Raw genomic sequence first — 26,034 nt, forward strand, 5'->3', positions numbered from 1 at the left:
TTTGACATACAGATCAATAGGGTTCGACATAATAACAAACTATATATTGTCATAATAGTCGCGCTCAACATAATAATTTTTATTGGCCTTATGGCTACATTATCGATCATAGTTGTAATCACCATTATGAATCAGCATTATTTGGTTTAGGGTTTGAAACTATTATATTTAAATTTCAACACAAAAATATTTAAAAAATTAATAATTAAGATTCTCCGTGTTTTCAACTCTACACCCTAAACGGTACATTTTCGAAAGTTTGAAAATGTAAAAATTGGATTCCTCACATACTAAAACATACATTTTGACATACAGATCAATAGGGTTCGACATAATAACAAACTGTATATTGTCATAATAGTCGCGCTCAACATAATAATTTTTATTGGCCTTATGGCTACATTATCGATCATAGTTGTAATCACCATTATGAATCAGCATTATTTGGTTTAGGGTTTGAAACTATTATATTTAAATTTCAACACAAAAATATTTAAAAAATTAATAATTAAGATTCTCCGTGTTTTCAACTCTACACCCTAAACGGTACATTTTCGAAAGTTTGAAAATGTAAAAATTGGATTCCTCACATACTAAAACATACATTTTGACATACAGATCAATAGGGTTCGACATAATAACAAACTGTATATTGTCATAATAGTCGCGCTCAACATAATAATTTTTATTGACCTTATGGCTACATTATCGATCATAATTGTAATAACCATTATGAATCAGCATTATTTGGTTTAGGGTTTGAAACTATTATATTTAAATTTCAACACAAAAATATTTAAAAAATTAATAATTAAGATTCTCCGTGTTTTCAACTCTACACCCTAAACGGTACATTTTCGAAAGTTTGAAAATGTTAAAATTGGATTCCTCACATACTAAAACATACATTTTGACATACAGATCAATAGGGTTCGACATAATAACAAACTGTATATTGTCATAATAGTCGCGCTCAACATAATAATTTTTATTGACCTTATGGCTACATTATCGATCATAATTGTAATAACCATTATGAATCAGCATTATTTGGTTTAGGGTTTGAAACTATTATATTTAAATTTCAACACAAAAATATTTAAAAAATTAATAATTAAGATTCTCCGTGTTTTCAACTCTACACCCTAAACGGTACATTTTCGAAAGTTTGAAAATGTTAAAATTGGATTCCTCACATACTAAAACATACATTTTGACATACAGATCAATAGGGTTCGACTTAATAACAAACTGTATACTGTCATTATAGTCGCGCTCAACATAATAATTTTTATTGACCTTATGGCTACATTATCGATCATAATTGTAATAACCATTATGAATCAGCATTATTTGGTTTAGGGTTTGAAACTATTATATTTAAATTTCAACACAAAAAGAGTTTTAAAATTAATAATTAAGATTCTGTTCAATTAACATTCTAAAATAAGCATATTTCGGGGTTGGGTTTGAGTCTATTATATTTGCATTTCAACACAAAAAATCTATTTCAATCAATATTTGCGTTTCCCCGTATTTTCTTCTCTCTACAGCCTAAACCGTAAGTTTTCGAAATTTTGAAAATGTCAAAATTGGAATCCTTACATACTAAAACATACATTTCGACATACAGATCATTATATTTTTACAATCTGTTCTTTAATAAAAACCTGTATGTTTTCATAATCGTCCCTTGAACTATAATACTATGTGTTGACCTTATGTCTAAATTTTCGATCATAGCTCTAATAAACAGTATGAATCGGCATATTTAGGGGTAGAAGTTGAGAATGTTATATTTAAATAAAAAAAAAGAATAACTAAACCAATTTAAATATTTATTACCGATATTACTGGCATGCTCGAATTGAATCCAGACCTCACGTTGCATTGGTTTTAATTATTAAACAAATAATGATAGTAGTTAGAGTTTCGTTTTGATAGTAGTTTAAATTAAGCTTTCGCAGACATATAGTCTAAAACTATTGTAAAGTAAAATACTAGTGGGGTTTTACAAACAATAGAAATAATAGAGCTCGTGATTTATCAATGATTTTAATTTCTCATCGTTTCTGTTTTCTTTAAAGCAAAAATGAATAGAATAACGCTCAAGGCTGTAGCAAGCATAACGATAACTATTAAATGGATATCATACAAATATAAAAATTTTGTCAAAAATTGTCATTGATACTTTTGCCTATTTACTACATTGGAATTGTTTGAAAAATGCCATTAAAGTACTAAATTAGTACTGTAAAGAGTGTCGTAGATAGACCTTCGTCAATAGGGCTACTGGAGGGCTCCCCCGGGATTTTTTAAACTAACAATTAACAGACCTTGACTGTAATAACACATAGACACTCGTATCCATATAGTCACGAACACGGGGATTTTAAAATTATAAACAATCAAAATATCGGAACATTCTTCAGGATTTGTAGTCGCTGCTTCATCCTAATCACCTATAATATCTATCTAAACTGCAGTTTTATGCTTTTTATTTGTTTGTGTATTTTATGTTTTGTGTGTTATTTCTGTAACTACGTTCAATATTAAAAAAAAAGCGAACTCCGTATTATCTTAGAGATTCTTAAAAACATTCATAGCAGTATAAAAAGTTTAATGAAACCGTAAAACCCTAGGCTAAATTATTACATTCAATGAAAGTTTATTTGTAGCAAAATATCAAACACGCGCTCACTACTAACACCAGACGACTGAAGACCGGACGAAGCGTAGTGCGAGTGAGGGGAGTAGGGGGAGTGGTTTGTAAGCTGTTGACTGTTCGGTGACACGAGTACGTTTGGCGCGCAAACAGCATACGGGTACCGGTTATTGGCAGTGCTGGGGATATATATTTGAGTGAGGAGCAATACACAAAAGGTTTCACAAAAGTCCCCTGACCAACCCCTTCAGAAACCCTGCCCTTCACCTATAGCCCAAACAGATTTGGTCGCGCATAGGAACTTTGCTGTTGGCTACTGTCACTGGTATTGTAGTTTATCTGGTACCAGTTATCGATAAACAAAATAATAAGCTTAATTATAATAGAAGTAAAAAAAGATAAAATATTTTCTTTCAAAACATGTGTATGTGGTGGTGGTATATAAGCCGGGTGGTTTAACTGTACCGGCTCACTCCTTGCTTTGCTGTATAAGATCCACGCACGGGTGGTTAGTCTATGTGTGCAAATGCAAGGTTAAAAGAGACCGTCAACCCTTAAACAATAATAAAAAAGTAACTTACTTTTAAAACAATTTTCTAGAATTTTTCACCTCCTATATGTTCAAGAGGTGTTGTATCTACCCCACTGTGGTAAAGCATGAAATATATTTAAGAATTTTGTTTGTAAAATTTTGCTAAACAACAATTTATACATGTATAATCGGTATTATACAACATACAAAACTTGACAGTGGATTGGGTGGTTTAGTATTTTTATTACAACAGGGGTAACCGTCATGAAGTGAAATGTTAATGTAGTACAGAGCTTAGTAAAAAATCTATGCGTGTTAGCAGTAACAGTTTTGGTGAAAACAACTCTTTGACATATAAAAAACTAACAGTAAACCGTATATCGATCCTTATTTAGTCCAGCAAAAACTACACGGATTAAAGATCACCCTACTAAAACAAAGGTTCTACTTACAATTTTATCATTATTTGTAATCGTTAGTAATTATTGAAAAATGTATTTCCCTCACAAAACATAATATGTTACACCTACACCGAGTAGTAACTATGTTACATATACTTTTCGTACATCGAGTTAAAAGTCGTCCAAAAACCGAAAATCACAGACTAAATATATATTCACAGTAGGCCTATAAATAACTTGACGTTAATGTTTAAGGTTACGTAACCATTCAAAATGTTAGAACATCATCCACTAGTACACGTATACATATTGTCACTTATTGTGTAATTTTAAACAGATTCTAAGCAATGCGTTCACCTACGATGAAACTTATCAGCATTTTATTATTGCATTGCAATGATTCTACGTGTCATCGACTGTTTTTACTTATCATACATTCATTTTAAATTAATCACTAAACGGAGTTAATAACAACAATGTGAAACTGAGATTAGTTGTATCTGGGACATGACGTGTCTTTTATCCTTTGCACTTTGGAATTTTATATTTCATTTAACCAGTTGCATTATGATAATTTTAAATTAAAACAATTGAAACGATTGGTTAATAATAATATGTTTTGGGAAATCGTATGTTATATCATTCACTATTGGATACAGAAGAACTATTGTAATAATAGTCAAAGGTCATATGCGGGATATTATAATGAGACAAAGTCCGTACATAATGGGAATTGTATAAATGAACGTAAAACTTCACAAAACATATGTAAGTTTATAATTTAGGTAATACGAAAATTAAAGAATAAAATAACAGTAAATAAAGAAGTTGTGAGATGACAGTGGGGTTTAATTCAACAGTTGGCAACACGTATTTTAGGTAGTACTATCCTGCATTTCGTATCAACTGGCGTAGAATCGACGCACGGCTCGAGTAAATACTGAGTGAGGGATACTGCTACCCGGCCTCGAACGCCGGAAGTGGCGCGGAGGGGGGACGGCCGGTAGTGATATCACTGAATCTAAAAATCAAGTAGCATTATCCCTCCGTACATCGTTATATATATATTTATTTATATATATTTAAATATATGTCCGTTAGCGCGATAACTCGAGCAAAAATCATCCGATTTTGATGCAATTTTGTACAAACGTGTAAACCTATACGGTTTATTCGAACGAGTTCGCGAACCAGCATGATCGGACTATGGGAACAAGGGTTTATGGGGGGTTTCATGGGGTAAAATTGGGGTTTCCCAATTTTGACCATATAACTTAAAATTTAGCAATTTCTTTTCAAACCATTTAGTAGAGCTTAAAAAACAAATGATTTAGTATAGTGAGGTGTAATTATGCGTCTAATTGTTACGGAGAAAATTCCTAAAATCTGTAAATTTATAAAATTCCCATGTTATTCTTACGGAGAATAAGTAAACTGTTGTGGTTTGCCATATTTTGATGACATTTGGAAAATGCATTCATTTCATACTAAACGATTAACATTTTACAAAAAAAGAACACATTTTTACCCTCCCTGTTGCAGCAAACCTATGTACTCGTTAAACTAATTTTATTTAAATAGGGAATATATGTTATATTTTTAAGGAGACATTTTAGTGTACATCCAGTCGGGCAAATGGAAATTCGCTTAGTCTGCAGGTTTGCTGCGACGGGAGATTTTTTACAGCTACAGGTTTTTTAAACCACATATTGCTCGTGTAATAGCACAAATAAATGTATTAAAAAATACATCAAAACTACATGTAAGGCATTATTATTATAAGACTAGACTACGGTGAAACCGCAAGTATTATACGGAGTTTGGAGGCTGTGTTTTACATTTTAAAACCTATATAATAGGTATTCGTAATACAGTAATATTTTTTTTTTAAGAATATGCACATAGTTAACAGTTAGTCAATTAATTTACGAACTACACTATTATTTATCAACAATTCTACGATTATTGAAAACAAAAATAGGTGCATAAAGTTTATTCTGTGACACAACTTGTTTATTACTTAAGATTCAATTTTGTACCTACTAACATTTTTTATTGGTCATATTTCTTTTTTATTTAAACGACGTTTTGACCGATTTCCCATCTCTTACCTTAATCGAGATATAGTCGGTTTAATGCAGAAACCATTTATGCCATTTTTCCCCTCCCATCAAGTTATCGACCACCTGGAAAGTAGGCGAATGCGTATTTTTATCAGCACAGTACATATTATTTCTGTCAGCGAACATATTGAAAATTTCTTATTTGCGACACTCACAAATTAATTCTACCTTCTGTAAAAAAATACAATAGTAGTCTATTTTTACATATTTTATACAATAACTTGTTCATTATTAGAGATACCACTTCGGATCTCACAACCGTTATTGTACTCCACATTTTTAGAATTACAACGACTTTTTGACCGATGTTCTACATTTTACCATTTTCGAGATATCAGCGTTTTAACGCATAGCACCCCCCGATATTTTTGCACCCTCTCCGACCTTATCGACTAATTTTGAAATAGGCAACATATAATTTTTAACACCACTGTCCATATTACAATAATCATCAATAATATTGCGTAATACTATCATGCATGCTCAAAACCCCTCAGCCCAAGTACTCCAGATCTAGGACAACCCGTAGCGCAACGTGGCAACATCGACGAGGCGTGCGAAATCTGGCAACACTGTCACAGCTCGGATGCCACACACATCTACTGTAAAGGTGCTTTAGAGGTCTTGGTGTTGGATTAGGTTTGTTTTTGCCAACAGTATTAATAATATCAAAACAAAACTCCCCTTAACTTGTTGATAAGTAAAAATGCCATAAGCGTAGAAATTGGAAGAAAAAAGGAAAAATCTGACGATGCCGATAAGGAATAAATGTTTTTTATGAAAATTGTATAGCTTACGTTGAGTCTGAGTGGTCTGAGTATATTGTTATCGTATTTCATTTGGGACGGAAAATAAAAGGTTGTGTACATTTTTACAGAACAACTCCTCGGCATTTTTTATCTTTCAAGAGAAAAAAATATATCTTTTGGAAAGTGTTCGACTATAAACCATATGACAATTTCCATTCCCTAATTACCTATGAACAGACTAATTATGCATGCAACTCCCGTTTTATTATCTTTATTTGTAAAAACAATATTTTCGTATCTGGTAAAATCTTTGAAAACACGGCCCGCAACTACTTAACATAACAATGTAAGATACAGATTAGAACTTGAAGTTTTCATATATTTTTTACTATCGACAATATAAGTTAACCGAAGTTATCTTTCTCGTGGTAATATGACCGGATGTATTAGTAGGTATTTATGTATAGTATATTACAGCAAAACTTGCTGCTAATTTGTTTGCTTCCGATCATAAAGAAACATATGAAATTATTTAACACTTGGTGTACAATGCAGTTGTCTGCTTGCAATATTGAGCGGAGCCAGCATATTAATTCAATGTCAATGAATATTTCGCATTTTAAATAGAATGCCTATTTGCAGTAGGTATCCAAAGTCAATCATAAGTCAGGATTAAGTGAATGAATTGACTACTTGCAGGAACCATATTCTATGTTTCATCTGGTTGGCATAAATGAAGTGCCTATTTACAGATTCTAAAGTCAATGGTACGTCTGGTTCACGTAGACGGATTGTTTACTCGTAGTATCCAAACTCAATGGTACATGTAAATTAATAGTCTACTTGCAGTATCCTAAATCAATGGTCCATTTATTTTGTTCACATAAATAAAATGCCTAATTGCAGTATCCGAAGTCAACGGTAGGCTTAGGCCTACTTCTGCTTCACTGATATTAGATGTCTATGTACAGTATTCAAAGTCAATGATACTTCGGGTTCACGTCAACGAATTGTCTAATTGCAGTATCGAAATTATGAGTGTTATATTTGGTTCACATTAATGGAATTCCTATTTATAGACTGCAAATATATTTGTTTTTGGAATTGCAGATTGCAGTACATATTTAAAGTCTACATTAATGACACGTCTTGCTCACATAAATTCCGTAAAAGTTATTTACAGTATCCAAACGCAATATGGTGCATCAGCCTAATTCCGGCTACGCTTATTATTGGTTATTCATTTTGTTGTAAATTATGCTCGATGCTATTAATCCGATTGTTCTTCCCTTTTCCTCTGCACTGTTTGTCAGCTATTTCAGACCATTTACTAAAAGCCCCCTGCAGACGGGGACAGTAGTGGCGTCCAGTACTGGCGTCCACAAGTGGCGGCCACTGTACTGTCAAGACAGTAGCCGGTACAGACACGGGGACAGTACTGGCTGCCACAGAAACTGTTTTAGTGGCGGCCAGTGTGACACCACAGTGTTTTTGTTCAGTATCAAATGGATGAATTTGACGTGGAATACGAAAATGCAGTGGATGAAGTTGTTGAAGAAGTTGTCGATGAAGTAATTAATGTTTTGAGTGAAGAATTGGAAAATATAGTAAATACCCCCGCCATTGCAAACCTGCAGACAATAGGCAAATTTCCATTAGCCTGATTTGATTAGCTTACTATATAAATTACAAAATGAAACCTTGAGCAATACTTTACAAAACGTATACAACTTTAATTTCTTTAAAACCAAACATAACCCTCCTCAATCTACATAAAGCGTCACAAACATATTTTTTTTATAAAATAAACAAACATCAGTTCATTGTACTGACCAGCTGTTTCATTAACTAAATTAAATTAAATCATTTAAACTTTGGAAGCATGCCAGGCGTAGCCCTTTGGAAATCAGCCTGTGGGGCAGAGCCCTTAGGAAATTCGTCCATATCAATACTTTTCGGCAAATCTACACACTCTAAGCTTCATTTTGATGTGACATATGCCCATATTTTTATTTGGTAAATGACCTTACCTTAACCGTTTACATAAAATTTGATTGTATCACTTTAATAATATAATAGATTTCCAATTTAGTATCGTAGAGTAAAACGAGGTGGTGGTAGACAATAGGCCTATTTGGTTAAACGACGTTGTTACATCTTCTCATGAATTTGACAGAGGAGCATATAGGCCTAATTTAATTAGTAATTAATTTTTGTTGAAATGCACACAGCAATATTACTGCTAATCCTTTGGGATTTTATTGTCTAAGTTACACCATTTAGTTTTAAACCTTACCTGTAAACCAAGTGGTTGTGATTTCATTTCGTAAAATGATTTTGTATTTTTAGCTACAAGTACATTTTTTACAAATTTACTTGCAAATCAAGGGTGGTGTGATTTTTGTTTGTATAATTATGTTGTAGTGGTTTTTTTATGATCTCGTTTTATCTTCTCCTTCTCCGCGCAACATAGGCTTAGACCTAATTAGTTGACTATTCGTTGTTGTCAAAAGAACAGAACGATTATACAATTAAATATAAATGCCATAATATTAATCACTCAATACAGAACTGATTGTTAATCAATTCGTATTACATGCAATAGACTAATATGCTCTTTAGTATTCATCCGATTTTTTCTTTTGTACTGTATTTATAATGTGGTAGACTTTTTAGACTAACATATGTCGAGGCTCTTGTTTACTTTTTAGTGTTAACTCGAAAATAATGTCATGGCGACCAATTAACCCATAAGGCCCATATTAAATTTCGAAAAGTTTGCAATTATGTAGGGAAAAGTCCTATGGTCCGATTTGTACCATTTCAGATTTATACCTTCCCATGGTTGGGTACTATGACTGTGTTAAATTTCGTGCAGATCGCTTCAGCCGTTCAAGAGGAGTACAATTTGTAAAACAAAAGCAGGAGTGTAGTATAAGAGCTTCGCTCGCTCCGCTCAATAATCCGTTCAAAACTTAATGGTATTTTGTTCGCTTTCGATAATAAAAATTCATATAAAATTCTTTAACATAATCCGTAACCATTTCAAATTATTAACATACTGAATCCGAGTATGCGTATCTCAAACTTATAAAAGGCGTGTGTCCACTTTTGTCCTTTGATGAAATTTCAGACTCGTGACTGCTAAACAGTTTAAAAATACATGTTGCAGCTTAGGACCTGACGTTTTGTATGCAATAAGTGTGTTAAAAAACACCAAGTCCGAATGGTCAACGCCAGCCTTAGCTCTATGACTTCTCCACAATTTGGCAAAGTCCGAACAAATAAAATGATCGATAAAATGTTAATGTCAACCGTAATTTGAAATGCCTGAAACAATTTATAATGTTTAAAAGAAAAAGAGTGGTGCTCATCACTCTAGTCCACTATCCGCGACTCGCGATGAATGTAACCTGGATAACGAATTTTAAAAACAGATACAAACCCCCAAACAATGCCATAATGAAATATAAGACAACCTCGTGACAAATTTCCAAGTGCATCAGTGACTCCTACTTGAAAAAAAAATTAAGATGGGTTATTTTAATAACAATATTTCAATCCACAGTGATCAGGGAATGATAAAATATGGATAATCACCCGGGGAAAATTACTTCAACTAAATTAATTAAAAAGGAAAGCCAACGTGATTAGTTATTAACACTGTGCATGAGTGAGTGATATTGGCGTTGACTCGGTCGCGCCCCTATTCTAGTGCTTTCCGCAGCAGATGCTAGAACAGTTCGTCAAAAAGACGATGTGGTAGCGATTGAGACCAATGGAAAGTAGTGGGGGTGGAGGGGAAGCCTCGTTTTACCGTTAAACGGAACACGATTAGATTTGTTGAAAATGTGTACAGGACCTCTAATCGACCGTGGACAGTCACACGAAAATCAAGCTGTGTGTAGAAGGATCGACGCTAGCGCTCCAGCGGCCAATCGTCGACACTACCACGTTTACATTTCACTGCTATTCGAGGTCCTGATGAAACCCTATACAAAACATATATTTTTAGGATGCTCTCAGCCTGTTTAGTACGAATCTGAGGTCATTCGGATCCGAGGTCCTGACTTCAGGACCTCGAATTCTAAAAGACCTCAGATAACCGTGAGTGGACACACAAAAGACCTCGTATTGGTGCTTATGTACACCCACACACACATACACACACACACAGACATCACTTCAAAAACCACTTTTTTGGGTCCAGGGGGACCCAAAACGAATATATCCACTCAAAACTCAAACTCGAAAATTTTGACGAAAACAATACTTTCTCCATATACTATGGTATAGGGGGAGAAAGTAAAAATCTATACTAAAGGACCTATGCTGCGCTGCAGCGTTAAAATAAATATCATATCTTAGATTTTTGATTGTGTAATACAGTATCTTACACTTAACTGATTCAAACGATCAATAGCTCAAATTAAAGCCTATAATTGACTGATTATTTTGAGTCTAAAACATATAAAAAAACGTAAACAATACTGGAGCTATTGATATTCAATCATAGAAAAACCTTATAATTTTTTTTTATGTTGGATGTTCACCTTGCGTTTGCTTGAAAACCGTCCGATTTGAATAACTAATATCTTAAATGCAAGCCGGTATTTCACTGAAGGTTCTTAGACCAAAATATATAGGGTTATATAATTACAAATGGTAAAATACTGTACAATTTAAATTGAAATACCAATTAAAAAATATATCAAACCTATGTTTTTTGGTCGAGTAATAAAGTAGATAAATATAGGCCTACGATGATGCTTGATGTGAAATATATGTGTGCATACTACCAATTTAAGACCTCAATCATGATGATCGGACGTGTAGAAGAGCCAAAGAAACTCGGAAAAGAAAAAAAAAACAAATTTAACTCCCTTTAGAAATATATGGGGGGTAAATTTAATTTATGTATAAGCCGAGTGGAACTCTCGATAAATATATACTGATGCTTGATGTGAAATCTGTGCGTGCATACCTTCAATTTGAGACCTCAATAATGAAAATCGGGTGGGTAGAAGAGCCAAACTAACTCGGAAAAGAAAAACCAAATTTAACTCCCATAAGAAATACATGGGGAAAATGTTGTTTACGTATAAGCCGAGTGGGACTGTAGGCAACTATATGCCGATGCTTGATGTGAAATCTGTGCGTTAATACCTTCAATTTGAGACCTCAATCATGAAAATAGGTCGGGTTGTAGAGCCAAACGAACTCGCTAAAGAAAAACCATTTTTTTTAATATATATATTCATGATATTTTCGTGTTTTCCGGAACATGCTGTAATTTACAAGTGGCAAACACCTAAAACCTTAAAGTACATGTCAATACAAACCAAAAAAATGTATATGTCGAAAATTCCTACCGGGGGGGGAGGGGGGGTAAACGCCAGCCTCCACTCTATAAGGTTAACATGGGAAACTCCAGAGCCAACTGGGGCGGAGCCCGAGAGTCCGATCAGAATAAAAACTACTTAGTTTTCCTATTTAATGCCTAAAAAATCAGTGTACCAAATTTCAGCCTCCTAGGTAAATGGTGGGAAGTGGGAGAATTAGTGATGAGTGAGTGAGTGAGTCAGTCAGTCAGTCAGTCAGTCAGTGAGGGCTTTGCCTTTTATATATATAGATACATATATAAAAATTTGAACGAATGGTGTTTTTGGCCTCTGGGGACATTAAAATGAAAAAGTAAATCGGTCCCGGGCCTAAGTCTTACCATGAGTACCTATGGTAATAGCTACTTCCCTATAGGGAAATTCGCTAAAAAATAGTAAGACAAAGAATAAAATGTTTTGGTCCTTCACACAGGCCTAAATCGTCTTACTAATCTACACTCATTTTGTGAGTTAAGTTAAACTTTTATATCTAAAAGAACAACTTAAGGTTCTTATCATGATGAATTTATACACCCTTTTAATGCTAAATACAATTTTACAATAGTGAGGTACTAAAATCAAACAAATTTAAGGATAAAATCTTTACCAAATAATAAAAAATAAAAATTACTGTACCCTAAACTGTGCCCTCAAAGCACTATTGGCTGCAAAATCGTCCTTCCAAGCGGTGTGATTGCGGTTGATGAGTCTTCCTAGCGTAGGGTTCAACTTTTTGGCAGATCCTTCGTCACTGGTTCCGTGTTCCAGTTTGAACATAGCATCGTCAAACAGTCTCTTTGAAGTTTCCTTGTCCTCTGGTACAACTTGTCCATTCTGCGTCGGATCCCACCGGTTCTCCTGTCTTCTCGCCCCACTCACGATAACATAGTCTAGATTCTAGAAAAATATCTGTTATAAGTTTAGTTCCAATTAGTCCTTACTATTTATTTTTATGATTGTTGTGTATTAGGAAAGAACAGATAACATCCTAATGTAACCTAATGTTAAAAGGAAAGCCACATGAATAATTGTGCATTTGAGTCTTTAACAAAGTAAAATTCAGGTTGAGATTATACTATCCACAAATCATTATTATCGCTTTATTCTATGGCCTATACATAATACTTTCTTAATGAATAGAATTTACAAATAAAACAGGTTAGGCTGACTTTCTAAAAGTAATATTGTTATTAACCCTAGATATGTGACTTCACAGAGATTTCCTTAAAGTTTTTCCAGTTGTACGTATTTAAGTCACATTAACTCACCTATGTATTTCTAGGAATAGACAACCTCATTTTACTCTTCAAAATTCTCCCCCAAAAACCCCTTTTTTTATCCTAGGACACTGGGCACAAGCACAGGATTTTCCACATTATTTCAGGCTAGACCTAGGGTTGCAGCATTATCACTTAGACAAAATCCATCGGTGATTTGGCAGGATTTTAACTCGGGACCTCAGGGAACCCCCCCCCCCCTTTACTACCCCTTACATCCTAGTGAGAATATGAAGTGTCATGTAACACTGACTCTACCATGTATTTTGCCCTCTAAGTTTTTAGAGTTTAGTTTAATGTGTCCCCTCTTGTGTTTTGTTTTCTCTTATTATTTACATTCTTTTTATATACCAATAAGTGTTCAATCATATTTATCTAATTGATCTAAATGGCATGTGTATGTATTTTTTACGATTTATTATGCTTTCACATAGTTTGTCTATGATTTCATTGTCCAGAAAAAAACTGTGTGAGCGATCTTTTAGGCTTTATGATCAAATCACCCATGAAGGGTTGAATTTCAATAATTTGACAAAGGCTATGTGGCCACAGATGTAGGCTAATTTATTACAGTATTATTACATATAAGCTTGGTAACTGATGCAATATAAGTTACGCACAAATAAATATACCACATTAACTCTTCACTACTTACCCCTGGATCAGTCTTGATTTCAAAATGATTGTCGCACAGATGACATTTCATACGAAACTGGTATATTGGAGTAGAATAGTACATACCAATTTTTGTCTTCTCTGCATTATACCTGAAAGTACCAAGTGATTTCATGTCAATTCTACCGGTCCTCTTCTAAAATCTAGTATTCTCGATTGATGTTGTCATTTTCATTTAAAAAACTCATGATTAACAATAATATTAAGTAGGCTACATGGCACAGTCTGGCATGTTTTATACAAACCCTACAAAGCTGCCAAGTAGAGATTTTTATGAATTAGAAAATTATTCTTTCAGCTAATACAACAGTTGATTTTTCAAGCAGTGGTTTTCAAGAGATGTGGTGTATAGTCAATAATATTGGCAGGAAAAGAACAACAGACCTGGTCAAATTGTTTTATTCTTAAGCATGCCAATCCTAATAAAACTAATATTTACAAATTCAAACAAACCTGACTCCCATTCCAATGTGGTTTTTGCAGCCTTCGCACCAAATGTTGTAGGGCATTTCAAATCGGATGATAAGAATACCCATGTGCAGCTTCCGGGCTCGCTCTCGGAGAGCGTGAGTGCCCAGAAATTTGTTGAGGCCGCCAGCCTTCGGATCATAGTCTGGCGGATAATATTTATTTGTACCTTTCCGTTCACCCATTTTGGATCTTCCTTACTGATACCTGTACATATAGCAACCATCACATATGTATAGATTGAAAACAAACTAAATAACAAGATTTTAATGGTAAAAGTGATTTGCTTTATTGACTGTTCAAACTGAACAAATAACTTCACCAATTTACAAGATAAAGAATCTCCAAACATACAAGAAAAATTGAATAAGCCAACCAATATGTATGTACGCTTTGCCTTCTCTTGTCATCAGAGGCGAGAATGTTACTAATGGCGGACACGGAGGTTGTATCCTCGGCCTGGAAGGGGGCCTCATTTGGGCTCTCAAAGGATATTTTTTTTTATATATTTCACCGATAATATGTTAGGGGTTTTAATTTTTTCAGCAGAGCTTTTGATTTTTATGATTGCCATAAGCGTCTGCAAAGATTGTGCGATCGAGAATCATGAACTTACAGCAATCGTGGGACAAAGACTTTGCAGCTACAAAATATGTTTAAGATTTCTCTACAGTTACAGGAGATGTTCATAATTTCACTGTGACTGTAGGAGACGTTTATGATTCCTCCACAGTAACTGAAGATATCCTCAATTTCACCGCTACTAGAGGGGAGGCTCATGATTTTTTCATGACCGAGGACTATTTTGTTCATTGTCAATTTCACTCTGTATTAAAGTAGCCTATAACAATTAATAGGTATTAAAAATTAATACTTTCCAGCCCGATTTTGACCTGACCTCATTTTGGCATGAGACTTGAAGGTCAAAATCTTTGTCCCTACCCAAGCTAAACAAGTGTGGCTCTCAAACCCTAAATATTATTATAAAAAATTAAATGGAATTACGATGGCTATACAGGCAGTGACACATTTTTTGGCCTGGCGCTGCAGTTGTCATGGGTAGGGCCGCTATGCTATCTTGGCACCAGAATGTTCCTACAATCAGTACGCAGCCAGCTGCGGTAGGCCTAGCTAGACTAACAATACACAAATGCCCAACCTAAGTTGGAATACACTACAGAAGGTAGCAGTCAAAAAATATGCACTGTATAACAGTCGTCATGATATAACATGCAAATAATAACCAATCACAAAACACTATATAGTCTATAAAAGGTGTAGTGTGAACAGCTCACACAATGGAACACTAATAGCACCGTTCGCAATGACTCCACCAATGAGACTTATTTGCATGTTGAATCATGACTTGACTGTTATACAGTGCATATTTTTTGACTGCTACCTTCTGTAGTGTATTCCAACTTAGGTTGGGCATTTGTGTATCGTTCGTTGTAAAGTGCTTTGTATATAAATAGGTAGGCCTACCTCAAGTTTTTTATGACAGTTTAAGAATTAAAATTCATCCAGTTTCATAAATTCTAACTTGTTTCCATACAGGAAATTAAGGCATGGAATGAGAACTCTTAACTTATATTAAGATGTATGAATTTACGTAACATAGTTTTAAGGTTCTTTAACTGCCTAACTTATGTGTTCAAACGTCCAAAATTTTAGAATTTTCATAAATTCCCAATATTTGGGAATCTCTCGGTCCTACGCCAAAGAAATATTCACGGCAATATTCCCAGTTAATAAGTTCCCTCCCACTAGCAATATTCCCGACCCACATCACTAGACAGGGTGTCACTACTGGAACATGCCCTGCCAACTGTTGGTACATAGGCCAGAATTCTTTATTTTCTTAGAGTAGACAGGGGACTATGGGTAACTACTGGAACATACCAGTAACCTGTCAACTTTCGGTGCGTAGGCCTGAACTCTAATTTTCTCAGTAACTTAAAGATAATTTTGTAATCTATAATATTAAAACGAAACAGGGTTTTTTTATTTCACGATTCTGAATCAACCACTCGACGGATTTTCATGATTTTTGGGTTGAAAGAAAGATAATTTTGAGAACTAGGGAATGTAGAAGCCATAATTTTAGTTTAGGGTCCCAGTTATTTAGAAATTAAGTTTTAATTTTTGAAAAGTCTAGCAGCCGACGCTAAGATTCTAAACTAGCTTTTGGTGTAATATAATTTGTTTAACATAACAGCTGTAAACATTCAGCGTTTGTAACACAAATACAGCATTTGGATAAAATTAAAAGACATAAGGGTTGACTTATTTATACTATGTGTAATGCTAATCATTGATACGTTCAATCCTTCGATAAGACGATGACAGATTATTTAAATATACATAGGTAAAATACTAAGATGTTCAAATGATTTTTTAAATGAATCTTTGCAATCTTCGGTTTGTTTTAGTGCAACATAATTTTCTTTTAACTAACAACTGGTTAAATATAAAAATGCTCTGTAGAACTACGAGGTTATTTTATTTACTCTGATTAGTCATTGATTTTTAGGAAATAAGTAAGATTAGCAGACCACCGAGAAAAGTAACACCATCAATGTATACAAGTTGAGGCTCTGTACACGAGTCTTAAAAAAAGTGTTTGCAAATTATTATACTGCTCAACTTTTTTAGGAAAGGGTAGGAAAATCATTTTTTTACACGTTTTAATTCATCTTGGTTTGATTACAATCAATGTTTTTGAATGATTAAACTTTGTTTGGATTAGGCCCGGAAATATTGATGTCATAAAGAAGGAGACCAAGAACCCTCAATAATACGATTTTAAATTACCACCCCAACCCAGACGGGTTTTATCCAAAGATATACAGATATGAATGACATAGATTGAGCACAACGTAATCATTGACCTAGGATACTGCAATTAGACTAACTATCCTTTTATGAAATCTAAAAAGTTGTCTGGCGTGTGTTTAATTGTGATTACGTTTGGAGGCGCTGAATATTTTATAGTTTAAATAAATGAATATGGGGAATTACGGTGTACATTGATTCAATGAGGGCGGTTTAATTATTAAGGATATTAGAACTGATAACGGAACGGATAATAAACATAGACAATTAATAAACATAGTCACTAGCTTTACTAGCGTGTTTTACGTTTTAAATTCCTTCAAACATGCGACCAGTTCTTTTGTTCAAATGAATATTATTTTATTTTTGACTCAGCTGTTTACCAAAACAAACTATATGTTGTTGTTTTTACTTTTCTTTGTTTACACATATTTATTTAGCAATTGATGCAGTGAAATTGATATACAGGATATGTGTGGACGATTCGTTTAAAAATGTCAGGACAACAACGTTCTAATTATGTGTACTGTGAATTTTATTGGATGTTTTCGTTTAATTTTAGGGAGTTTCTATTCAGATCTACTGGAAATTGTGTATAGTATGAGTAATTGTATTGTGTTGATATTGATTATGGAAGAGGCAGGTATGCGATGGAATTGGAAGGTGATATCGTTGACTAGGCCTATACACTTTCTCAATTGATAATTACTCTTCCTACTGTAGGCTGCTATAAAATTTGTCTTTATACGTGTACGCTAGCTGTTCTGATTTGTACACAGTTTTAACTGACTACTCCCGTATGTAGGACGGGCTAACACCTCGTTTAAGTAACAACCAAACTAAACCCAAAAGAGCTAAATCATAGGCTATTGTTTGTATGATTTTACGTAATAAAATGCCACCTACAAAGGGGAGTATGCCGTTCAATAGCCAAGGTCAAATTACAAGGGCAGATGAAGACATGACAGTACCTAGGGAAAATATCAGTGGCTAGTGCCGTAAAACCAAATCAGATTATTTATTAATGTATACTTTCTAATAAATTTTATATGTTATGGTTTCTGTATCTAAAACTAAATATCTGGAAATATATTGTAGTCTTCATAAGAATGGTTAAAAGAATCAAAGTGTAAACTACTGGTACACTGGGTGTCAACTATATTGGTAAAATCCAAAAATCCATGTGTCAACTACTGGTAACTTACATGTGCAAATATTAAGAAAATCATTAGCTTACCGGTAACTTATTTATTTATTTGGTTAATCTAATTCAATAAAAAAATTAGGCCTATATATGTAAGTGTAATGTAGCCTAGGTACAAAGTCTAATGTTTATTTATCAGTAGGCCCAATTGTTTTCTAAATTACCTTGAAAATTTTGATTTGAGAATTTTATCATCCATTTCCATCCTAAAGGTGTCAACTACCTACAGGGACGTTTACCTTAACCTAACCTAACTAATGTAACCAAACTTGCTGATAATGAAAAAATCGCATGAAGGTTTACTAATCGAATCGATAGTTCTAATCGATTCAATGTAGGCCTAATGGGTTTCCCGTTGGAATAAATAAATAAATCGATATTACCATAGCCCAGTTAAGTTAAGACTGAGAGTGTACCCCCAAAACTACAATCACGATTGTTGTAGTGAGCTGCGAAACTCAGATAGGGGATCACTATTATGTCCATCTACCATAGGCCTATAATAGGCTTAAGGATAAACTCACGGCAAACGTACCCTAAACTTAAGTTAAATCCATTGAAATTTTTACAAAACAATCAATTGAGTGTTACTTAGGCCTATAAACCCTTAATATGTTAGGGTAATATTTCTAACCTAAAAAATTCCAAGAAACTTCTGTTCTGACAGAATAGATTTTTTTATCTAGTAATTTCTTTGAGCGAAATAATTGTGCTACTCACTTGGTGTCCTTATAAGTTAGTTAATCAAACTTAACATAAGTTCCTGAAGCAGTTGGGGGATAAGTTAGTTTGTGTTGTTTATGTTTGATATTGATTGCTTGCAAATGTTATTTTAAATTCAATGACAGATCGCATTCACAAACCCAGTCACATCGTCACATATCAACCAACACATCACATCACGTCGTAGTAATTACTAACACAAACACAAAAAAGAGGTGTTAATTGATAATGACGAATTTTTTTATAACTTGTAAGTTACCTAGTAAATGCTTGTAAAAAACTTATGACCTGTTCCTGTTCCTTAGTGGGTAAGTAACCACAACCTGTTACCAAGAACACGTTACTGTACTGGTTAGTGGTTATGGTTATGGTTACTCCCACTGTAGCTCAGTGCAGTGGTTACTCCATATTAATACGGTCACCGTGTTATTTTTGTAACGCTATCTGCTCCACGCTCATTGGCTTATGAACTGATTTCCTGTGCCGGTTCCGTCCGTCAGGATCAAAGACGAAAGCAACAAAACATATTGTTTAAAATAATAATACAACCCAACCCAGCAAACCTGCAGACTAAGCGAATTTCAACTTGTCTGATTACATTTTTACTAAAATATTTCCATAATAAGAGATATTTGTTCCCAATTTAAATAAGATTAGATTTAACGCGTGCTTAGGTTTGCTGTTACGGGGAAGGTAAAAATATGTTTGACCAAACGTCAATAGTATAGGATGAAATAAATCAATTTGCCAATTGTTTCAACATATATCCATAAACAAGTAAACTACAACAGTTTTCATTTTCTACATAAAGAATAACATGGGAATTTTAAATTTACATTTTTTTTCTCCGTAACCATTAGGCATACAACAATGCTTCAATATACTAAATTGTTTTTTTTTTTATTTAGCTCAACAAAATGGTTGGGAAAGAAAAATTTTATGTTTTTAGGGTCAAAAATTTAAAAACTCCATTTTTACCCCATAAGCCCCCATTCCCATGGTCCGATCATGCTATGGTTCGTGAACTCGTTTGAATAAATGTAGGTTTAACGTTATCAAATTTCATCAAAATCTGATAATATTTGTTCGAGTTATCGAGCTAACAGACATATATATATATATAAATATATATATCTATACAGGGTGATCAACTCAAGGAGGCCACCATTGGGACATCAGGGTAAGAATTAGAAAAAACTTTAAATGGGGGACATTCCTTTATTTTTTGTGGCAGTAAAAAAAATTATTTTATTTTTTCAAAATTCAGCCGCCATTTTCCAAAATGGCGACCAACTTTGAAATTTCTTATGGAACACCCTATATTTTATCATGTTTTCGGATAGAATATTCAATTTGAAAACTTTTTTATTCTTGACATTTGTTCGATAAACCCACTCGTTTAGGAGTTAGCCTATAGAAAAACGACTTCCAGTGAACATTTTACATCATGTAGCTCCTAAACATGTAGGTAATAGCGAAAATGCAAATAGTAAATAAGTCTTAAAACTGCATCCACATTCCATAAAGACCATAAAATACACATTTTTCCACTTTTCAAATTTGCCGCCATTTTGGAAAATGGCCGCAATTTTTTAAATAATAGAATTAATATTTTTAACGAATTTTATGGTCTTTATGGTCGAACGAGCTAACCTGAAGGCAAGTGAGCGTAGCGAACGAACTTCAACCAGGACGTGATTGAGCCATGCGAACGAGATCATCTTGAAAATTAAGAAGTTAAACGGGGCAAAGCCCGCGGGTTACAGCTAGTATATATATATATATGTGAATTTGAACGGATGGTGTTTTTGGCCTCTGGGGACCTCAAAACGAAAAAGTAAATCCGTCCCAGGTCCAGGTCTTATCACGAGACCTAAGGTAATAGCCTATTCCCTATATGGGAAATTCGCTAAAAGGTGAGGAAACGTTCCATTCCAGCCGGAATTAAACGTACACGAGAACTGTACGTAGCACGTAACATTAACACCAACAATACAACCATAAGCTACAAACAACAAAACAATTCATCTCAATGGGCTGATTGGCTAAACCCAAGCAATTGGCTAAAACAATATCTCCAAACCAGGAAACTTGACTATTTTCACCATTAATCATAGCTTGAAAAGAGGAAAATAAGTTAGTATTTATCTAGTATAAAAAAACCATTGATAGTGTTTCCAAATAACTTCAGAAAAAACAGCAAAACAGTGGCACTCTTTTCTCTTTAATGTTCAACAGAGAGTAGTGACTCCAGTTATAATCTATTCATCTCAATGGTGGTAGGGCATGATGGAAGTAAATATTACTTTAAAGTAAATTTATTTCCGCCATGGTGGTAGGGAGGTAACAGACTACTACAAAATTAACAGGTTACTGTAACCTGTTACTAAGTTGTAATGGGATGATTAGATTGTCGTCTATCCATCATAATGCCAGACTGCCAGTGTGTAGTGTGTGTCTCGTCCTCCTCGTTAAGACGAGCCAACTCAACTAGTCTCAGTATTTCCCTGCTAACGCAAAAATACATTTTAGCACTGCCTAGCTAACGCCATTGACTTTAGATAAACTATACAGTAGTCAATTTCTATGACATAGTTCATCAATATATTCATGTACCAAAGATAAACTACTAAGTAGTGAATATTCAATTATTTGTATAGGTAATGTGTGTCCAATTTCAGAATAAAAAGAACTTAGCTTGTGTACTTTATATCTTATCTTTTAATAAATAATCATTTATCCATAGTCAAAGATGGTGATGTTGTCTATCATTCAACCCGACCATGACACCATAAACTATGTGTACCGGTACTTAAATGTTTAGTAAATGAGACATCAACAGTCTTAGTGCTGGTGGTGCAAGATACTGTAAGAAGACCCACTGAAGATAACACAAATGGTAGTAAAATGTAAGGTGCATAAATGTACGTTTCAGTTTACTAAATCCTTAAAACTTCCTCCAGAGAAGTTTCATATCATAACATCAGTGCAATTTTTTCCCCTTCCCTTGTCAAACTAAGTTCTTGTGATCTTTTAGCTAAGTTCATGATTGTACACATTCATGTATTTTAATTCCATCTCACTTTTGCAAGGAGGGTGAATAGGACAAAGCTGTTAAAGCAAGATTGTTTAAAGATATCAACAATTATAAATGACAAAAGTAATTGAAGAATGTTGTTCAAAATTTCAAATTAAAATGGTCAGAAATTAAGGAAAAACAGCTACTCCTATAACTCTTAAGACTGTTGACAAAATGGATGTTTAAGTATCCCGGATAAACAAAATGACATAAATTATAGGTCAGTAACCTGTCCAATCAATCCTATATTTGTAGAGGATGACTAGCTTCGGGATTAAAACCCGTTTTAAATCCTTTTTGTCAATTCTCAAACATAATTTTCTTGTACTTACGGTACAAATTTACATTTTAAATGGTTTATGTCTTATATGTGTCATGTTTTTATATTTTTGTAAAATTAAATGTTTCTTTATATGTGAAATGTGACAATGGCTAGTGCAAGAAAATTATGTTTGACGATTGACAAAAAAAATTTGAACATGGGATTTTAACCAGTAACCCCGAAACTAGTCATCCACGACAAATAATATAGGATTGATTGATGACGGATTAGTATTATTTTTGTCATTTAATCAATCCTGAAGGCAAATTATGAATAAACTAAATGATTTAGACAACTTGAAAGCATAAAGAATTCTTACAAGATTACAATAAACAAGCTTTTCCCCTAAGTGTTCACACATTATTCTTGTACACTAATAATTATATAAGACAGGGAACTTTGGTTATTTACCTTAGTCTTTTTACCTATAATGATGATTATTTGACTACCTACGATATTGATTAGTGTCCAATCTGTCTAGTTAAGTTGACACAAGGGTAAAAAATTTCTATGAAGTAGACAATTTAGTTCACCAGTAAAATTTCAACAGTAGATTGGGGAAAAAACTTGATTGCAGATTTAACTTTTATTTATACATATAAACCATAAATATAACAGTACTAATAAAACTCAGACACTTCATGGCCAAGAAGGAGCTTCCCCAGGAGCCAACTGTCGTCCGAAGAGAGAACTCTTGTCTCTGAACCTCGTCATTCTCAGAGTCTCCAGGTCATCTATATACTTGCCCAATAGAAGACCAGCCAGTGGGATGCCCAGCCAGACAAAGTCTTTAGTTATACCAAACAGTGCTCTGCCCATTCTGCAAGAAAGGCAAAATAGTTAATTTAAGGTCTATTTTATCTGTGCTACAGTTAACCCTCCAGTACACGCGCCGCGGACTCAGAGTCCGCACATTTGAAAGAAACATGCCGAAATAAGTGAATCCGCGAGTGAATGACATAGACACGCCATCTACATACGCCCACTACCTTTCTAAGGACAATGGTGGTGTTTTGACTGTCTTATTGTCAGTTGGCCCGGAGCTACGAGGATGTAAATTTAGGCGCGCCATGTTTAAAGAGGATGAAGAACAGGTCACATTTTCAATTTGAAATATTTGTAATTATTTTGAAATTTAACCATGTATATTTTCCCTATATTTTGATTATTTTAAATTTTGATGCTATATGTACTTTATTAGGTATATAAAAGAGCGTTTCCAGTAAGAAGTAAGACGCGGACTGTTAGTCCGCACACGTGTACTGGTGTTACTATTAGCCGCTTGTGTACTGGAGGGTTAATCTGTCCTTTGAAACTACCTGTTATGTACTCAAAAGATTCATCCTGACTCAAAATTGTCAGGCTAGTAAGTGGGTATTAAGTGGAAATCGTCATTAAGGTTTGGAAACGACAAAGTTAATAAAAACAACAACACGGAAATGAAAACCCATTTACACACATTTAACAACTATCTTAGCCAGGTAAAAACATTATTAAACACAATAAAACAACCTAAAATTTAGTTCTTGGTAAAATTTCTTTACAAACTTATTGAATTGGGAAATCAGCTATTAGTAAAACCGTAATACTTCCATAATTGTAATAATTTAAGTTGAATATGTGTCATTGAAAGACTAAGTAACCCCTTTGATATAAATCTACAGACTATGCAATTTATAGTTTGGGATATTAAGTTTTTACTAAAACAAGTTTAAAGTCAAACTAACTTTACGTTTAGATACCCAGTAAAAAGAACCTTTTGTACAAAGGTTTATAGCCGAGACAATCCCAAGGTTAGGACAATCTTAATTGAACATAAAAGAAGGTTGGATAGTTTAATAAGTATAAAAGAAGGACCAGGGGGGCAAATGTGACCCCCTCATTCCACATACAATAAAAAAAAGCCCCTGCAGAAGCTCCTTGTTACACTAAGAAAGTTGTGCGATAGTTGTGAGATAAACTTGATGCATGAAATGATAACACAGAAAGACTATGATCATATTTGAAAACCTAACTTTTCATGATGACGAGTGTACAGCTGGTACCAGAGGGAAAAACCATGTGAAAGGTCAGGAACAGTTGGTAATAATTCCAAGGTGTTAGAAATCTCTTGGGCCTTCTAATAGTGAAATATGAATTTACATGGAATCACAGTTATTACGACAGGACAAATAAATTATATGAAAAACTAGAACAAAGCTCTTAGAGATCTAACGTAAAAGCTAACTTAACAATTTAGTTAGTTACTCATGTCCTTGTCAAGTTTCAGAGTTGTCCACCAACAGATAAAATGACTATCTGTGGGTTAAAGAAAAAAGGACAGTGATGTCTTATTTGTACAAGTAACAAGTTGACACCAAATTTGTACATGGTCCAGGATTTAAACTATAAAACAAAATTCAGGGTTTTTTATGGTAATAAATATCAAATATTTTGTGACATTGATAAAAGTAATAGACAATAACAGTAGTTCACAAGGATCTAAGGCGAGATTCAGGCAGATTTGCGGCTACATCAATGCACAACAATATGGGTCTCAAATTAAATACACGCCAGCCAAATAGGATTATCTGATCTGATTTCTGACGAATGGTTTATGGACAAAACTGATGGACAAAATGGTTTATAATGAACTATATAATAATCTATTGAATTGTTAACAGAAAATCTTTGAAAAAAGAAGTAAAACTCTGAATGCATTAAAAACTAACTGAATATTTCAAAGTATCAAAGTACTTTTAGGCCTATCTGTATATTAATCGGCAGCATGTTTCTTTAAAACCTGTTTTCTAAGCTTGTGTGCATTACAGCCCTAACACGCATAGTGTTAGAAAGATATTTTCCTGTAGATGTGCAGAATCGCTTTATTAAGTAAAATAGGCTAAAAAATAAGCTGAAAAAAAGAATTTTAAATTTGAAAAAAAATAACATGGGCCTTATGGGTTGCCATGCTGGTGACAAAATAACAACAGAATATAAACAGAAAATCAAAGCGCCCTCTGGTGTTTGAAAATCAATGCGCCCAACGGAAGGTTAATGAAGAGTAACTAGCCAGGCCAATATTCTTTCTATAAATAAGGTAAGCTTTTCTAAGTTGATCCTCTTACTCTAACTACAGAGTATTTATTTGGGGGGATACTTACATTAGTTGTTGAGTGTATCCTTGTCCTTAGCTTCTTTCAGAGATAGCTTCCACTTTCTGGTGTGGTTCCAATCCAAGAAAATTGATGTAAAAGCAATAGAAGGAAAAATGATGCAAGCACTCCACCTACTTAGAAATCTCCGAACTTTCAATAAATCAAGCTCTGCCATCAACCTGAAAAATTTACAAGTTATAGAAATGTTTGCCTACATAAGTTACCACACCACAGATATAATATAACAAATTCTTTTGTTACAAATATCTACATAAGCACATGTCTCTTAAATTAAGTTATAATGGGGGTTAAAAATAAAATAGTGACACAAATCATGTAAACACTGCATTATTAGCCCTTGGATGAAAATTTATAAAGTTTAATTTTGATGTGCTGGTAGGATAAAAATAAATTTGCTAGGTAGCCTACTCAATAGGCTACATGTTTAGCCTAATCGCCACCT

The 26,034-nt window shown here is 33.9% G+C and overlaps 2 protein-coding genes across 2 annotated transcripts in view; both read right to left on the reverse strand.

Moving 5' to 3' along the window:
- Window positions 1–19,199, reverse strand: part of LOC128994209 (coiled-coil domain-containing protein 130 homolog) — a 55,685-nt gene extending 36,486 nt beyond the window's left edge. The window contains exons 1-4 of the mRNA XM_054418591.1: window positions 19,031–19,199; window positions 14,257–14,478; window positions 13,784–13,895; window positions 12,488–12,748 (exon numbers count right to left, since the gene is read on the reverse strand). Coding sequence (XP_054274566.1) covers window positions 12,488–12,748; window positions 13,784–13,895; window positions 14,257–14,456 — 573 coding nt within the window. The 5' untranslated portion in view covers window positions 14,457–14,478; window positions 19,031–19,199. The remainder of the gene's footprint in view (window positions 1–12,487; window positions 12,749–13,783; window positions 13,896–14,256; window positions 14,479–19,030) is intronic.
- A 3,802-nt stretch (window positions 19,200–23,001) lies between these two features.
- Window positions 23,002–25,718, reverse strand: LOC128994499 (uncharacterized). Its single transcript, XM_054419093.1, has 2 exons — window positions 25,578–25,718; window positions 23,002–23,254 (listed from the first exon to the last, which is right to left on the reverse strand). The coding sequence occupies exon 2, from the start codon at window positions 23,251–23,253 to the stop codon at window positions 23,074–23,076; it is 180 nt and encodes a 59-aa protein (XP_054275068.1). The 5' UTR covers window position 23,254; window positions 25,578–25,718; the 3' UTR covers window positions 23,002–23,073.
- Window positions 25,719–26,034: the final 316 nt, after the last annotated feature.

Source organism: Macrosteles quadrilineatus, unplaced genomic scaffold (assembly GCF_028750875.1).
Source record: "Macrosteles quadrilineatus isolate MER2022 unplaced genomic scaffold, UCM_ALF_1.0 Scaffold_5__1_contigs__length_97177068, whole genome shotgun sequence".
Taxonomy (NCBI): Eukaryota; Metazoa; Arthropoda; class Insecta; order Hemiptera; family Cicadellidae; genus Macrosteles; species Macrosteles quadrilineatus.

Bases quoted from the DNA above. Each gene is read 5' to 3' on its own strand.
- LOC128994499 (XM_054419093.1), bottom strand. From the start codon at position 23,253: ATGGGCAGAGCACTGTTTGGTATAACTAAAGACTTTGTCTGGCTGGGC.